Source organism: Hippopotamus amphibius, chromosome 7 (assembly GCF_030028045.1).
Source record: "Hippopotamus amphibius kiboko isolate mHipAmp2 chromosome 7, mHipAmp2.hap2, whole genome shotgun sequence".
NCBI classification, from domain to species: domain Eukaryota; kingdom Metazoa; phylum Chordata; class Mammalia; order Artiodactyla; family Hippopotamidae; genus Hippopotamus; species Hippopotamus amphibius.
This window is the reverse complement of record NC_080192.1, coordinates 75,745,767-75,763,804: the sequence shown is the minus strand read 5'-3', so window position 1 is coordinate 75,763,804 and position 18,038 is coordinate 75,745,767. Positions and strand designations below refer to the sequence as shown.

Below are 18,038 nucleotides of genomic sequence, written 5' to 3'. Positions count from 1 at the left end.
TGGTACTGGCACAAAAATAGAAAGGAAGATCAATGGAACAGAATAGAGAACTCAGAGGTAAGCCCAAACACATATGGGCACCTTATCTTTGACAAAGGAGGCAAGAATATACAATGGAAGAAAGACAGCCTCTTCAATAAGTGGTGCTGGGGAAATTGGACAGCAACATGTAAAAGAATGAAATTAGAACACTTCCTAACACCATACACAAAAATAAACTCCAAATGGATTAAAGACCTACATGTAAGGCCAGACACTATCAAACTCCTAGAGGAAAACATAGGCAGAACACTCTATGACATCCATCAAAGCAAGATCCTTTTGGACCCACCTCCTAGAATCAGGGAAATAAAATCAAGAATAAACAAATGGGACCTCATGAAACTTAAAAGCTTTTGCACAGCAAAAGAAACCATAAACAAGACTAGAAGGCAACCCTCAGAATGGGAAAAAATAGTTGCCTACGAAACAACGGACAAAGGATTAACCTCCAAAATATACAAGCAGCTCATGCAGCTTAATACCAAAAAAGCAAATAACCCAATCCACAAATGGGCGGAAGACCTAAATAGACATTTCTCCAAAGAAGACATACAGATGGCCAACAAACACATGAAAAGATGCTCAACATCACTAATCATCAGAGAAATGCAAGTCAAAGCCACAATGAGGTATCACCTCAGCTGGTCAGAATGGCCATCATCACAAAATCTGGAAACAACCAATGTTGGAGAGGGTGTGGAGAAAAGGGAACTCTCCTGCACTGTTGGTGGGACTGTAAGTTGGTACAGCCACTATGGAAAACAATTTGGAGGTTCCTTAAAAAACTACAAATAGAACTACCATATGATCCAGTAATCCCACTCCTGGGCATATACCCAAAGAAAACCATAATCCCAAAAGAAACATGTACCATAATGTTTATTGCAACACAATTTACAATAGCCAGGACATGGAAGCAACCTAAATGCCCATCAACAAATGAATGGATAGAGAAGATGTGGCATATATATACAATGGAATATTACTCAGCTATAAAAAGGGATGAGATGGAGCTATATGTAATGAGGTGGTAGACCTAGAGTCTGTCATACAGAGTGAAGTAAGTCAGAAAGAGAAGGACAAATATTGTATGCTAACTCACATATACGGAATCTAAAAATGGTACTGATGAACTCAGTGACAAGAACAAGGACGCAGATACAGAGAATGGACTGGAGAACTCGAGGTATGGGAGGGGGCGGGGGGTGAAGGGGAAGCTGAGACGAAGCGAGAGAGTAGCACAGACATATATATACTACCAACTGTAAAATAGATAGTCAGTGGGAAGTTGTTGTATAACAAAGGGAGTCCAACTCGAGGATGGAAGATGCCTTAGAGGACTGGGGCGGGGAGGGTGGGAGGGACTCGAGGGAGGAGGGGCGAGTCAAGGGAGGGAGGGAATACGGGGATATGTGTATAAAAACAGCTGATTGAACTTGGTGTACCCCCCAAAAAATAATAAATATATTAAAAAAAATTTTTTTAATAAAAGGGGGGGAGTATTTGTTCTACGTGTCTCAGCATCTTCTTAAAAGTCTTCAAGTATGAAGAGTTGATTGGATACTGGAAACTATCAAAGAGAACCTGTACTCCCATATCCAGGCTCTTTTTCTCCCCCAGGGTATAAATGACATCACGAAGGAAAAGCTTCATCTTCTACAGGAGTGAAGCAGTGAGATCGGTCTTGTTTACAGTTTCTTGAATAATAATTAGAATCTTAGAGGTCATCTAGTAAAACTGGCTTATTTTGAAATTAGGAGAAGTTTAGAACTACTAAGGTTAAATGACTTGCCAAAATCACAATTTTTTAGAGGCAGAACTGGAAACTCAGGTCTCCTATGTGTCAGCTACTTACCCTAAGACTGGATGTCCAGTATTGGTTGTAGCAGAAGGTTATATACTAAGAATTAAGCATTTGAACAAATATCGTATATTAATGCATATATGCAGAATCTAGAAAAATGGTACAGATCAACTGGTTTGCAAGGCAGAAATAGACACACAGATTTAGAGAACAAACACATGGACACCAAGGGGGGAAAGTGGGGAGTTGGGGGGGGTTGGGATGGCATGAATTGATAGATTGGGATTGCCATATATACATTACTAATAAGAAAAAAAATATCAAATTGTACACTTTATATGCACTCTATTGTATGTCAATTATATATCAATAAAAGTTCTTAAGAAATCAAATAGAAAGCAATAAATAAACTGTTAGAAACAAATTTTTAAAAAAAAGAATTAAGCATTTGAGGCTTCCATGATAATTTCCCTTCCATTTTGGAATTTAAATGGGTTTTAAAAGATATCATTTAAATATAACTTTTTAAATAAAATTAAGTTCCCATAAAAATTTTAAAGGAAACCAGTTTTTTCTCTGGCTGGGTAAATTTCCCTGACAGTCAATACTGAAACATCACCCAATTATTAATTTTTAATTTATAAAATTTTCTTAATTAGATTTGTATAATGAGAAAAGTAAGACACTGGACACAAGTTTTAGATTATAGTCTCGGATTATGTAGAATTATGACTGCTTCCTACAAATACTGAATTCTCTTTTCAAAGAAATCTTCGTACTAATGTGTGTCCATGTGATGGACTGAAGACAGCCACATCTGGCATTCTCGAAGCAGCACATAACTACTCCATGTAATGCTGCAGATCAACTTATTTCCTTTAAAACTTCACTAAATAATTCCAAGGAATAAAACAAGGTTCTGTATCACATGTGATTTGCAGATCTTTTCTTCTGGTCTGTAGCACATCCTTTCATCCTCCTTATAAAATCTTTCAAAGAACAGAAGTTTTTAATTTCCATGAAGTCCAACTTACCAAATTTCTCTTTTATGGGTTATGCTTTTGGACTTGTAGCTAAGAACTGTTTGCCTAAACCGAAGTCACAAAGATTTTTCTCCAATTTTTATCTCAGAAGTTTCAGAGTTTCAGATTTTTCATTTAGGTCTGTGATCTATTTTGAGTTTGTGGCATAAGATATGGATCAAGAGTTGTTTTGTTTTGCATATGGATATACAGTCATTACTGTACCATTGGTTAAAAAGACTATCCTTTCTCATTGAAACACCGCTGCATTTTGTCGAAGTGGATTGACATTGTACATGTGGGTCTGTTTTTTTGGACTTCCCGTGTGTTCTGATATGTATCTAATAGATATCCAATATGTCAGCCCTTTCACTAATACCACACTGTCTTGATTTTATAGTAGCTTTTTAGTAATTCCTAGAATCAAGTAGTTTGAGCCTTTCAGTTTTGTTTTCCTTTTTCAAAATTGTTTTGCTCTTCTTATCCCCTTTTCTTGCCATCTGAATCTTATAATCAGCTTCTCAATTTTTTTAAAAACCCTTGCTAAGATTTTTTTACTTTTTTTAATTAATGTTAAACATATAGAAAACTAATTATAGATAATCTCCTTATATTCCTCACCCAGCGTCTCCTAATGCTAACTTCTTGTATAATCATAGTATAATTATCAAAATAAGGAAATTAACATTGATACAGTACTGTTAACTAAAAAACATATGAATTTTGTCAGTTTTCTATCAGTATACTTTTTCTGTTCTAGGATCTCATTTCACATTGCATTTAGTTTCTCCTTAGACTGAAATTTTTATTGCACTACATTGGATATATAAATCAATTTGGGGAGAATTAACATCTGAACAATATTATCTTCCAATCCATGAACACAGTATATCTCTCCATATATTTAAGTCTTCTGTTACTTTAAGCAGTGTTTTGTCATTTTCCGCTCACAGAACTTGCACGTTATTAGATTTATGTTTTTGTGTGTGCATGTTATTGTGAATAATACTTTTTAAAAAATTAGAATTCCAGTGTTTGTTGCTAAGATAGGGAAATACAATTGATTATACGTTGATCTTGATTCCTGTAACTTCATTAGACTCTTTATTAGCTCTGTGAGCATTTTTGAAGATTATTTTTGGGATTTTTTTGTATAGGCAGCATGTTGTCTGAGTAAAAACAGATCTTTCTTCCTTTCTAATGTATATGCTTTCTATTTATTTTTCTGTTTGTACTGGAAAGTGATTCTGTTACAATGTTGAATAGCCTTCATGAGAGAGGACATCCTTGCCTTGTTCCAGACTGGGAGTGGGTGGGGAGCAGCATTCAATCATTCACCATTAAATCTGGTATCTCTAGGTCTTTTGTAGATGCTCTTTATCAGGTTGAGGAAGTTCTCGTCTATTGACCTAGTTTACTGAGATTTTTAATCATGAATGGATAGTGAATTTTGTCAAATTATTTTGTGCACCTTTTGAAATGACCATATGTTTTTTCTTCTTTTAGTAAGTTGATAATATCAATTACATTGGTTTGATTTTTGAATGTTGAACTAGAATTTCATTGTCATGATAAAAACCACTTGATCATGATGTGTTATCTGTTTTATATGTTGGCTGGATTCAGTTTGCCAATACTTTGTAAATGATTGCATGTCTGCATTCATGAGGGATGTTGGCTTGTAATTTTCTTTTCTTGTCAAATCTTTGTCTGGTCTTGGTATAAGGGTAATATTGGACTCATGAAATGAAGTGGGGAATGTTCTTTTCTGTATGCTGAAAGTTTATGTAGATAGGTATTATTAATGGTATAGAATTCAACCATTCTACCAGTGAAACCGTCTGGGCTTGGGCTTTTCTTCGTGGGAAGGTTTTTAACTATAAATTAAATTTCTTTAATGGATGTGAGACTGTTCTGGCAATTTTGTTTCAGATGAACTTTAGCAGATTGTTTGTCTTTTTTTTTATTGGCGTATAATTGCTTTACAGTGTTGTGTTAGTTTCTGCTGTACAATGAAGTGAATCAGCTATGTGTATACATATATCCCCTCCCTCTTGGACCTCCCTTCCCCCTACCCCCAGCAGATTGTTTTTCAAAGAATGTGTCCATTTCTTCTAGTTATTAAATTTATGGCATAGAGTTGTTTGTAATATTCCTTTACCATCCTTTGTATGTATAAAGGTTATATAATGTCCACATTTCAGTTTCTTATATTTTTATCTTCCTCTTACTACTTTTGGTCATTCTTTTATCAGTTTTATAGACCTTTTTGGAGCATTAGCTTTTGGTTTTACTCATTTTTCACTATTTTTCCCTTTTCTATTTCATTGTTTTCAGCTCTTGTTTATTTTCCCTTTTGCTTATTTTGAGTTTAATTTACTCTTTTTTTAGTTTCTCAAGGTGGAAACATAGATTATTGATTTGAGACATTTCTTTTCAAGATAAATGTGTAGTAATGTAGTTTTCCCTTCGAGTATTGCTTTAGCTCAGCCAACAAATTTTGATGTTGTGTTTTCATTTCCAGCTGATTCAGAACATTTTATAATTTCTTTTGTGACTACTTATTTGACCACTGGATTATTTAGAAGTGTGTCGTTTAATTCAAACTACTTAGGTGCTTACCAGTATCCTGTTACTGATTTTTGGCTCAAGTGTGACCTCCATCTAGCATCTACAGCTTCCAGGGGTTCTATGCACCAGTGTTCTGTAGCCCACACTCGGCATTTAGCAGTGCGTAAAAATTTTAGCTGAATTCATTTTACTGTCTTGTATAACACCCTCATCTTCTTCCCATTCTCTGTCATGGGTGAGCCGGTACTCAAGTTTCATCTCTTCTCGAAAGTGCTTGTCTCTCCTTAAATTTGGGGCTAGTTGATATGCAAACTCTGTGATGCGTTCAAGAAAAGTTACGATTTTGCAGATTATTCTTTTTGGTTGTGATAATGCAGGAGAAATTCGCAGCTTTCTACATCCAAAGGTGAAGACAGGCGTCACAGTGCCATATATTTTAAGCTATAATATCGGGAGCTCTAGCCACAGAGGCGGAATGAGAGAAGTTAATGACTTTACCTATTAAAATGCATTTTAAAGCCTCATTGCAGACAGAACTGCATTTGCAGTCTCTCAGACTTCATGAAGCAGCCCTGTTGTTTTGTTGTAATAAAATTTTAATTTGTTAACCACATTCTCAGTCTGCACAAGTTAACAGGAGGGGGTTCCTGCATATACCATCACCTCTGCCTTCTTTTTTAATATAAGTTGCTGGCACATTTTGTGCCTTGAGTGAATGGGTGACAGAGGTCAAGGGGTTGAGACTGGGCTTATTTATTCATTAGAATAGTACAAGTGGCTGCTTAGTAGTAGAGTAGAACATCTATATCAGAAGCTCGGCTTCAGCTCAGCTTCAGCTTAGCTCATCCTTGATCATCTGATGTTGGAAGAGCCTGTAATTAGGCACTTCATTCCAGCCTAGTTATTGTTGAATGAACAGAAACCAAGGGAACCATCTGTTGTAGAGGGTTTTTTTTTTTAATTAATTTTTATTGGAGTATAATTGCTTTACCAAGTTGTGTTAGTTTCTTCTGCACAGCAAAGTGAATCAGCTATACGTATACATATATTCCCATTTATGTCACCACAGAGCATGAAGTAGGGTTCCCTGTGCTATACAGTAGGTTCTCATTAATTACCTATTTTATACATAGTATCAATAGTATATATATTGTACAGGGTTTTAGAATCATGATTGACAAGGATATGTGACATTCAATATGAAGACATCTTTTTTTTTCTTCATTGCAAAATAGTTTGGCTAATTTAAAACTTAAACCTTTAGGAGGAAAAAGCTAGTTTATGCAAGTGATTTTAAGATGTTTTGGAGAACTTTAGCTATCTAATTGTGGTCACCATGATCTGATTTTTTGGTTACTAATTTAACTTTATTTATTGCTTTTCTTTTTCAGAAAATTCTTCCAGGAGGAAATACATCATTTGATGTAGTTTTTCTTGCAAGAGTAGTAGGAAATGTAGAAAATACTTTATTTATTAATACATCTAATCATGGGGTATTCACTTACCAGGTAAGAATTGGAATGAAAATTTTATTTATAAAATACAGTTATCATCTTTGACCTGTCATATGACAGCCTTTTGGGAACTCTTTTCAAAAACTCAGGGGATAAGAGAAAATGTAAGAGTTTAGATTTAGAGCATTTTTTTAAACTTTTTATTTTATATTGGAGTATAGTTGATTAACAATGTTGTGATAGTTTCAGGTGTACAACAAAATGATTCAGTTATACATATACATGTATCTATTCTTTTTCAAGTTCCTTTCCCATTTAGATTGTTACTTAATATTGAGCATTTTTATACTTACCGCTATGTTTGTGAATATCCCTATTCAAATCAGACTGTGAACAAATGACCTTAAAAGCTGCAGCTAACCTGTTAATATAAGATTGGTTGGCAAAAGAACAGTTAAAAATATTTTCACAGTGATTCTAGATTTTTTTTTTTTTAATTTTTACTTTTTGCACACTTACAAAGTGATAATAGTTTCAGGATTGAAACATATGTGCCTGCTTTTCTTTGGTAATTATATTGTTGAAATTTTTTGATAAACTCTTTTATGCACAATCATTGTTTGGGTTATTAAAGAAAGTTAATATTTTGTGAATCAAGAATTTTATATGTCAGGATTACTGAGAAAAATTACTCGGCACTATGTACACACTTTACGTGCACTTCTGCCTGCGTTACAGATGCTGGTCTCATTTTCTTAGGTGAGGAAGGTGAAGTTTAGAAAGGTTAAATAATTATGCTGCTAGCAAGTTGTTGAGCAGAGATTCAAACCCATGTCTTTGTAACTACAAAGACCATCCTCTTAACCACTGAGCTCTGCTGCCCATGGGACTCAATTGTTTAAATCCTCACTTAGCTAATGTCTTACTTTACAGTTTTTATGCTCTTGTTTTTGAACATTTCTTCTCCACTACCCAGGACACTTCATGTATTTTGGAAATTCGTGTCAGAGTAAACATTCCATTTTAGTCAAGAGTCATATCTTATGCTTATTTATGGTGAATAAGCCTTTAATGGTTATTTGGTAGGCAGTATATAGTTTTGAAGCCAGTGTAGATGCTTTGACATGCTGTACAGAGCACTTGGCGTATGCTTGTTGAGTAAATGAAAAGACTGCCATGAGAATATGAAGACCTGTGTCCTAAAGAGGTGACCCCAACTGACCTAGGTGGTTGTAGCTCGGGGCGACCTGAGGGTCATGGCCAGGTTGTTCTCAAGGTGAGAACACGTCTAGTCTTCTCCACGTCTAGTCTTAAACCACGTTTTCCTCTTAAATGTACCTCGAGTCTGTCTCCCTCTCTCCTCCTCACCGCCACTGCTCTCTTCCCAGGCTGTCCCCACCGCTCCCTGAATGATGACACAGGAGCCTCCTGACTGCCCTTCTCTCCTCCACAGCCCCTCTTACTGTCCATTGTTCACTCTGTAGCCAGAGTGATCTTCTCTGAACATAAATCAGATCCGGTCAGCTCCTCACGTAAATCCTTATGTTTACCCTTTGCTCTTGGAGCAAAATGAAGGATTCTGACCAACGCCAACAAGGCTCTGTGGATCTCACTCCCATATATCAAGTAGCTCTCCCACCTCATCCCATTCAACCATGGTTCTCATCTTATTCTTTGTCTTCAAACAAGTCACACTTTTTGCCACCTCCTGCCCTTTGCCCGCACACTTCCGCCTGTTGACTTGTTCTCATCTTTCAGGTGAAGTCAGCTCACGTCATCTCCCCTGACTACCCTCTCTTAAAGAATATTCCCATCCTCACTCCAGCCAGTTACTCTATATCACATTATCCATGTCTTTAAACCTTTGTATTGTTATCTAGGCTGTCCCTAATACCAGGATGTAAGTTTCATAAGAGCAGGCACATTATCTGTCTCATTCACCGTTGAATTGTTCAACAGTGCACGTGGTTGTGCCTAGCACATCATAGGCACTTAATAAATATTTGTCGTTTGAATGACTGGCTCACCCCGCTTAGTCAACCCACATTCCCTCATAGGAATGACCTGGGACTAGGCTTGGCATTTAAGAGATTGTCTGGGCCTTACATACATCTTCTGATGGTTGGAACAGGGAAGTCTTTTAATTACCTGTTTTCTTCTTTTGTCCGTCCCATGACCTCATGAAGGACTGCTATCATTTTAATTTCTAATATGCTATAGAAATCATTCCAAGTGCATATATATGTACATTTATATATAAATATATAAGAATATATATGTAGGGGGGCGTCAAGGAAGGGAGGGAATATGGGGATATGTGTATAAAAACAGTTGATTGAACCTGGTGTACCCCCCAAAAAAAAAAATAATAAAAAGAATATATATGTGTATATTCTTGACATATGTATATCTCAAATCAAATAGGGTAGCCAAATGAGTATAGAGTTCTTTTTAAAGGGAGTTGTTAAAATTTTTCTGTAAGTTAAACTCACCAGTTTTCCTTAGGTCAATCAGTTATAACTATAAAAATGTTATAAAACTGCAAAGGCTGGAGAACTCGAGGTTTGGGAGAGGGCAGGGGGTGAAGGGGAAGCTGAGGCGAGGCAAGAGAGTAGCACAGACATATGTATACTACCAACTGTAGGATAGATAGTCAGTGGGAAGTTGTTGTATAACAAAGGGAGTCCAACTCGAGGATGGAAGATGCCTTGGAGGACTGGGGCAGGGAGGGTGGGGGGGACTCGAGGCGGGGGAGTCAAGGAAGGGAGGGAATACGGGGATATGTGTATAAAAACAGCTGATTGAACTTGGTGTACCCCCCAAAAAATAATAAATAAGTAAATAAAATTTAAAAAAAAAAAACTGTAAAGGCAACTCAAGTTGCATTTTTTTCTCCTTGGAAACAGGTATTTGGTGTTGGAGTTCCAAATCCATACCGATTGAGGCCATTCCTTGGGGCCAGAGTCCCTGTGAATAGCAGTTTCTCACCTATAATAAATATACATAATCCTCACAGTGAGCCTTTACAGGTGAGTTTTGGTGGTGATTTTGAATGTATTTAACTTTAGTGGAAATTAATGCTTAGCATGAAATCTCAGTTTTTTATAGTTTTCAAGACTATTTAAAATAATGGGGTTGTATATAGTACTGAAGAGAGAGATTCTCTTAATGCAGCTTGTAGTCTGAATTTTGGGTAATATCAGTCTAGTTACTGAATTTTTTGAACCATTTTTAAAATGACTGGTTTCTCTGGTGTTAGTTTTAAGCAGCTCTACGTTTAATTTAAGAAGAGTTTTCGTCTACACAAGACCACTACTTTTCTTGCCTTAAGCTCCTTCTGGCCCAGTATAAAATTTTAGAACCACTGTTCATATTTATTTCTAGTAACAATAAGTTTTTGGTGATGGCAGCCTGAAAATCAGAATCCAAGGAAAGAGTAATATAGAACCATTGATTAAAAGCCAACTTATTTTTTTTTATGTTAAGAAATGCAACTCTTTGTCTTACCCAGTCTTTTAGTAGTAACTGTTTTTACGTTTGAAATCCCCCCTCACTCATTCCTTGTCTCTAAGACGGTGGGAGTGGCTGGTGTGCTGCTCCTTCGGCTGTTTCCTGCAGTCCCCACGCCACATCCCTAGGTGACTTCCAACTGTGTGACATTTGCTGCCACTGTAGTTTCCAACACAGCTTCTTGTGTTGTCTATGTTGGAAGGAGATGTGGATGCTTTCCAGAATAGTACATAATGTCCACACATGGAACCCGTAGAGTTCTTTAGGACCAATACTGCAGAACTTAGCAGTAGCTTGAAAATGGCAGGTGGAGGGGAAATACCGTGTATTGTGGTAAGCCGCAGAGCTTTGGCAACCAAAATGGTTTTTGTCATCCTAGAACCCTCTGGTAGAAAGGCTCATAAACAGTGAAGGGGAAGACAAGGAAGAACAAGACAAGATATTCAGAGTTGAAGTTGTGAAATGCTTAGGAATTTACACTAAGCTAGCAAGAAAGGTTTCACCCACAAACTTGGCTGACATTGGGTGAGGATAGCTACTAATAAACTAATTTGCTCCACCCAAATATTGATTATATGTAGCTGTATATCTTCATCATGAAAGAGGAAAATGCTCTTGTCTACTGCTTTTACAAGTGAAAAGTATTTCCTCTCCATCAGACTGTCATGTATATCCTTTTGCTATTTTGGGTAATGATGTATTTTCCCTGTTCTGGCTAACCTTTATTACAAATATATACAGAAACCTCATAAATTCTTGCTACTTTTTCTTCTTGACTGTTTTCAGTCCAAGAAATAAAAACTGTTCTCTCATCCTCTCGGACCCTGCTGCATGAGTTGCCACACACTGCTGTAGCAGCAGTGCCACAGGGTGCCCTCTCTCTGTGGTTGCCACACCACAGACGGAGGGTCTTGCTTTCCTGCTTGGAAGGATGGAGGTTACAGACTCAGCAGGTGTTGGCTAATCTACAATTACTTAAGTAGGATTACTGTCTGTGCCTTTGCTCCTCAGCCTTTGTAGTTATCAAGCTATCATCTAGAACATTTATCTCTGAATTCAGTGTCAGTTTTTTTCTTTTGTTCATCTAGTCTTTTTCCAGTCATATAACATTTCAATTCAAGATTTACCACAATGGACTTTTCATCAGCACACAAGAGAGCAAATGGAAAGCCAAAGTTGCCCTCTTAGAAGCAATAGATTGTTTATCTGGAAGGCTTTTTTTTTCTTTTTTTCTTTTTTTTATTGGGGAAAATCTAAGTCCCTACTTGATGGACACTTTTATAATTGAGGTATAACTGATATATAACATTATATCAGTGTCAGGTATACCAGATAGAGTAACTATAGTCACTGTCGTGCCTATCACATTCCTGTGACTTAATTGCTTTTTGTAACTGGAAGGCATTCTTAACCTGATAGTCATGAGTCTTGTCCTTAAATTTAAGAAAGTATTGTAAAGCAAGACATTACATCTGATCTGTTCATTATACAACGCAAACATGAGTTTGTTCTCACTGAAAAAAAGATGTTAACAATTCAAACGTGTGAGGCGTAAGTCCCCTTGAACTTTCTACCTCCCGGTCCAGCGCTGTCCAGCAGAACTCTGCACTGATGGAAAAGTTCTGTGTCTGCTCTGTCCAGTACAGTAGCCACCAGCCACATGTGGCTGTTGAGCACTTGAACTTGTGGCTAGGATGGCTGAGGAACAGAACATTCAGTTTGATTTCAATTAAGTTAAATTTAAATAACCACATGTAGCTGGTGACTGTTGTATTAGCACAGCTCTAGCCCCAAACCCTTCCGCATTGATACCCCTTGTGTGATCTCAGTGTGTCACGTCAGGCCTTTTTCTGTGCGTTTGTATGCAGGTATGTGGGCACACAGAAATTAACATTCTTCATGAGAATGTTTTTACATAAATTATATGTTGTATATAGTATTGGCTTCCTTTTTTTCTCTAAACTTTATTAAATTAGTTTAACTAGTGCTGGACTAAAAATCAGGAGTGTGTTCTAGTTTCAATGTAATCTTTCCTTTGATTTTATAGTTTAGCCTTTATCTGTCCTCATTTCCTTATTCCCTTCCCTGTTATCAGTAGCCTACCTTTTCATCTTCTGTTTCCAAACATTGCTGGCTTGTCTTCTTAATACCTTGGAAGATTAAATGAAATCATATGTGACGTTTTCTGGTTTCTCAGAAAAAGTTCTACCATCACCCCATCAGTTAAGGTGCTATTACCTTTAACACGGTCAGTACTGTAGGTGAGCACTAGTAAATTGGAAGGCAAGGGATAGTACTCAGAGAAAATCCCAGCTCTTTAGTCTTTGATGAATGCTTTAGTGTAATGACAACACACACCAAAAACTGAAAACAAAAACCTTTAGGCATATACTAAAGTATTGCTGTTTCTCCTGCTTTGTCCTTTTTTGTGTACTCCTGGAGGACTTTTGTGATAAAACAAGTAAAGATTTTCCACCCATTCTCATACTTCACCCCAAATATTGCATTTAATTAAATATATCCTTTATTTTTAAGAGATAGGGTTACCTGCCTTTAAAGAGGTCTCCTGCCATATGACCCTTCTATTCCTTGGTATTAACCCAAGAGAAAGGAAAGCAGATGTCCACACAAAGACTTGTATAGCAGATAAACGGCTTTATCTGTAATGACCCAAAACTGGAAACACCGAATGCCCATCAACAAGTGAATGGATCAAAAATTGTGGCAGATCCATACAGTTGAAAAGAAGCAGACTCTTAGTGCATCAAACAGCGTGACGGGTCTCAAGACAGCTACCCTGAGTAAAAGCAGCCAGACACCAGGGCACATACTGCACGACCCCATAGATATGAAACTGTAGAGAATGCAAACCAATCTAGAGTGGCCAGCAGCAACGCAGCGCTTCCCTGGGGATGGGACAGGGCAGAGGGCAACAGGTGGATTGCAAAGGGCGTGAGGAAACTTTGGGAGGTAAACGGTTTATTTAAGATCATAATTTTAGTGGTAGCTTCATGCCTGTGTATATGTCAGAGTTCATCAAGTTGTGCACTTTTAAAATGTATAGTTTATTGTACGTGAATTACACCTCATAAAACTGTTTTAAAAAATCATGGGTAGGGACTTCCCTGATGATCCAGTGGTTAAGACTGTGCTTCCAGTACAGGGGGCCCAGGTTCGATCCTGGTCAGGGAACTAGATCCTGCATAGCGCAACTAAGATCCCGCATGCTGCAACTAAGACCTGGTGGGGCCAAAGAAATAAATATTAAAAAAAAAAAAAATTCATGGATGTAGGTACAAGCCACAGAAATATTAATAGTACCTGTGATTTTGCTACCAGAGACATCAGATATTTTCATACTGCAATGATAATTGTTGCATATACTTAAGAATACGCTCTTCACTATGTCACAATTACAGTAGTCATTGGATCCGCTGCTAGATCTTGTTATAAATGTGTGAATAAAGAAGTACTTGTGTTACTATAAGAAATACAAATTTGTATTTCTGAAAGTTGATGATTTCCATAAACTGTTTCCTTAGGAAAAAATAAAAATAAATGTCCTATGACTGGATTTGCTAAGACAGCTCTGAAACAGACACACTGTTTCTGAGTTCAGTATTTCAAAGTTACCTTGTTTTAATATACTATCTTTGCTTACCCATGTGGCACTGCCTCTGGTGATGTGACACCACACTTACCCTACATTTATATCTGTAAACATCTTTAAACTTTTTCTGATAAGCAGTTAGGGTGTCAAGCATTTCTACATAACAGCAAATTACTTGCATCGAGAACATGATTTTGACTTAACCATCATGTGCTCTTTTGTCATAGGTTGTAGAAATGTACTCTAGTGGAGGAGATCTTCACCTCGAGCTTCCGACGGGTCAGCAGGGAGGCACCAGGAAACTGTGGGTGAGTGCTGACGTGTTCTTTTCTCATGTGAGGGCACATGAGACCAGTTATTCTCTTAAATACACCAGAAAATACTTAACTCCTTATCGCCTGAAGAAACATGAGTGACTTTTCCATAATTATTTTCTTAATATTAAATTGATATCAAACTAACACAACGTTGTAAAGCAACTACACTCCAATAAAAATTAATTTTAAAAAATAAATTTATATCAAATTTACTTGAAAATTGGAGAGACTAAGAGAGAAGACTAAGAATGTTAATTTTTGGAAAGAGCAGTGAACAAAATTGGTGTAAGCTTTAACTCACTGTGTAGAAGGGAAGAGGTTTTAACTATTCTTCCTCAGAATTGGTAAAGTTGTCTCTGAATCTAATCATTTATAATATGCTGTACACTAATATTGAAGAAAAAAAATAAGTACCCATGGGAAGGCCCCCGTTACATTTGTGAAGGTAGAGAATTGAACATTAGTTGGTGGAGGAGATGCCGTTTGCAGAGGGAACACAGGCCCTCGTGATGACTTAGAAACTTTAAATTCTTAGGTGGGCTATAGCCATGTTTCATGCTGTTCAATATTTGACAGTAGTCTGTGTCCGTGGTTAGAGAACCACTTTTTCTTGGAGAATACTAGCAAGTATTAACCAGATTAATGAATATGTAGCAGCTGCCTTATTTACAAAGGTTCCTGCCGTGGGAAGGTTGTTTTTATTTTTTTAATGTTGCCTACCTGGCTTTAATCAAAGAAGGAAAAGTCATAGAAAATGCAGTTCTTGTACCGAAGTCACTAAAATTGCTGCTCATTTGTAATTGAAAACACATGGACCTGACCACTGTGAATAAGTTCTGAAGATCCAGGTTTCTTTGTTAATTGCTCAAACACACATAGCCTCTTGATTCTGTCATCTGACCAGTTTCAGCCAGGGAAGGGATGTGGCAGGGACATTTTTAGGATGTTGGCTTGAACATTTAGAAACCAATTTGTCCGTGACTAGGTTAACTTCTAAGATGTAGAAACAGTGTAGCAGGCAGAAATATGTAATGGATGGTCTTTTTATATACTTTCAGAAAAATGATTTACCTTGAAATTATGATGTTGTTTGAAAAGCCTTTGGAGAAAATAGTGTATAAAACAGTGCTTCATAGAATTAACTGTAAGCAATTAACTTTGTATTATAATTCTAGATAGAAGAACTAAAAATTTACTGTGGGATAGAACTGGATTCTAATAAACAAACATAAAAAAATTCAGATTTCTAATTGGTTTAAAACTGTAATGAATGATAGCAGACATGGCAAATTGTTTTAATACTCCGAGCTGCTACGAGAAAAAGATATAGTGATTCTTATTCCTACAAGTCTGAGTCGGAAAAAGTCAATTGGCCTTGACCTCATCCCTACCCCATTTCAGTGTACATGAGAAAACCCCAGCTCCTAGAGATGGGAAAGTAGAGGTCCCTCTCTAGTGGCCCCAAAAGACAAGTGAAGACCAGTAAATTCTAAACCACAGAAATTTCCTAAAATAGGCCAAAAAGTTTGTGCAGAAAAACTCTGGTGGTCCCAAGGGAACCAGTTATTCAAAAACCAGGAAAAGAATTATACCTTAAAAAAATTTTTTTTTTCCCAATGAGTCTTCCTTCTAGTGTATATGTAAGTGTTTTCTTCTTACAAGCCTAAGAAGTTATGCCACCTTACATGCTAAGAGCCTTACTGAATGCAATTGGTGAACTGTGGATTTGCTTGGGAAGTTTTGTTTTGTTAGGTTTTAAATGAGAGGAGAGCAGAGTCTAAGCTCTCTCTTGGTTATCATTTAAAGAGAATCCTGTAAATTTCTGGAAAAGCAATTTCCCTCCAATGGTGATGTTTCTGTTGTTTAGAGAATTTCAGGACTGAATTATATACCCAAGCACCACCAAGACATCAAAGACTCATTGATTTTTACAGATTAGCTCTACCTTTTAATGATGATTTTGCAGCTGACAATTTGTTTTCATATAATTTTGTTTTTCATTTTGCTCAGTTTTATATACCATACTTCATCAGTTTTAAAATACATGTGTTTGTATCACTTAACATCCTCCAAAATTAGACTGTGTGTTATAATCAGTGGAATGAATATATTTGTTTAATTGGCAATATGTTTTTTTCTTAGTAAGTATATAAAATAATAATGCATCCTTCAGGTGATGTCATCTTTTCAATAAACTATGATGGTTTTGCTATATTAACATATGGTCTGTTAACTTGTCAGGAAATTCCTCCTTATGAAACCAAGGGAGTGATGAGAGCCAGTTTTTCGTCTAGAGAAGCAGATAATCACACAGCTTTCATAAGAATAAAGACTAATGCTTCAGACAGCACAGAGTTCATCATTCTTCCGGTAGAGGTGGAAGTTACGACAGGTGAGTGGACGACTAAAGGAGCTGCAAGTTTGTTTTGTTTTCAGTACATCTTACTCTGGCGAAGTGAAATATAATTGTTTACTTTTCTTTTTTCCAAGCTCCTGGAATTTATTCCTCAACTGAAATGTTAGATTTTGGTACACTGCGAACACAAGGTAAAAAAAAAAAAGAGACAGTGTCTTTATAGGTCTTTTTAAAAAATCCCTGTATTCAGTGCTGAATGGCTCTACTTTAACTCTGTTGTAATTAATTCAGCTTTGAAAGGTATTTCTCAGTGGGTTACATGATCTTGCAGAAACGTACTTTTGGTAACTCAGAGCCCTTAGAGATTTCTACCTCATTCCTCTGAGGGATACCATTGATTACCAGATGGAAAAGCAATGTCATAGATAACCTAATTCTTCTAAATGGAAGATTGAGGCAGAAAGTAGTTTCTTAGTTTCTTAATCCAGTTTCTCACCTATTTAGTTATGCTGAATAGTATATTTCTTTTAATAGTAAAATAAAGGAAGTAAAAAGATTTACTTCTAGATTTTTATTTAGATTCGGATTATTCAATTGCATTGTAATAACGTAATGTTAGAAATTGGTCCCCACTGGTCAGAGAAAGAATTCAAATTGTAAAGTTGAAAATAACCAAAAAAAAGTATTTACTAAGAGAAAAGTAAGAGTACATGTAATATGGGATTCCTGTGGGCCATATGGAATTAAGATTTGCTTTTTAGGATTGAAGACCCATTTATGAAAATTAGATTTGGTTTTAATATAATAATTTTATATTGTACTTTATTGAATTGCTTCATTATGCTTTGCTGGAAAACTAAAAGATTAGTGATAGTGTCAGTTTCACTGAAAATTTTTGTTTTGTTTTGTTCTTTGGTCTGATTGTTTAAGAGGGGGCAGATCTTGTAGTACTCACTATCCTTAAGAGTAAGGCACTTCCTGTCTAGGAATGTGATTGTCACATTCTTTTTATTAATGCGATTGTCATTCCACTTAGCATTCTAAAATATATTCAATCCGATATCTAATAAGAGAAAGATTCTAACTGGCTATAAAGCATACCATTTTAAGAAATATTTCTTTTCCTCAATTTTAACAGATCTACCGAAAGTTTTAAATCTTCATTTATTAAATTCAGGAACAAAAGATGTACCAATAACAGTAAGTTTTTACTTATTTTTTTCCTAATTTATATATTCTTTGTTTTTAAACTGTTGACAAAGTTTAACATAATTAAACTCTGGCTCTGAAGGAATTCTGTTTTGTGTGACCTGGTGACACTTTGGTTCAAAGTGTGGTACAAGAAACCTATT

General features: G+C 36.3%; 1 protein-coding gene across 2 annotated transcripts in view; it reads left to right on the top strand.

Annotated features, from left to right (window-relative positions):
* TMEM131 (transmembrane protein 131) overlaps positions 1-18,038 on the top strand; it is a 209,466-nt gene that overhangs the window by 127,018 nt on the left and 64,410 nt on the right. The window contains exons 6-11 of one of the 2 annotated variants that reach the window (XM_057740823.1): positions 6,831-6,947; positions 9,800-9,922; positions 14,241-14,321; positions 16,572-16,722; positions 16,821-16,877; positions 17,825-17,886. In XM_057740823.1, the coding sequence (XP_057596806.1) occupies positions 6,831-6,947; positions 9,800-9,922; positions 14,241-14,321; positions 16,572-16,722; positions 16,821-16,877; positions 17,825-17,886 (591 nt within the window). The remainder of the gene's footprint in view (positions 1-6,830; positions 6,948-9,799; positions 9,923-14,240; positions 14,322-16,571; positions 16,723-16,820; positions 16,878-17,824; positions 17,887-18,038) is intronic. The other variant, XM_057740822.1, reaches the window with a different exon arrangement.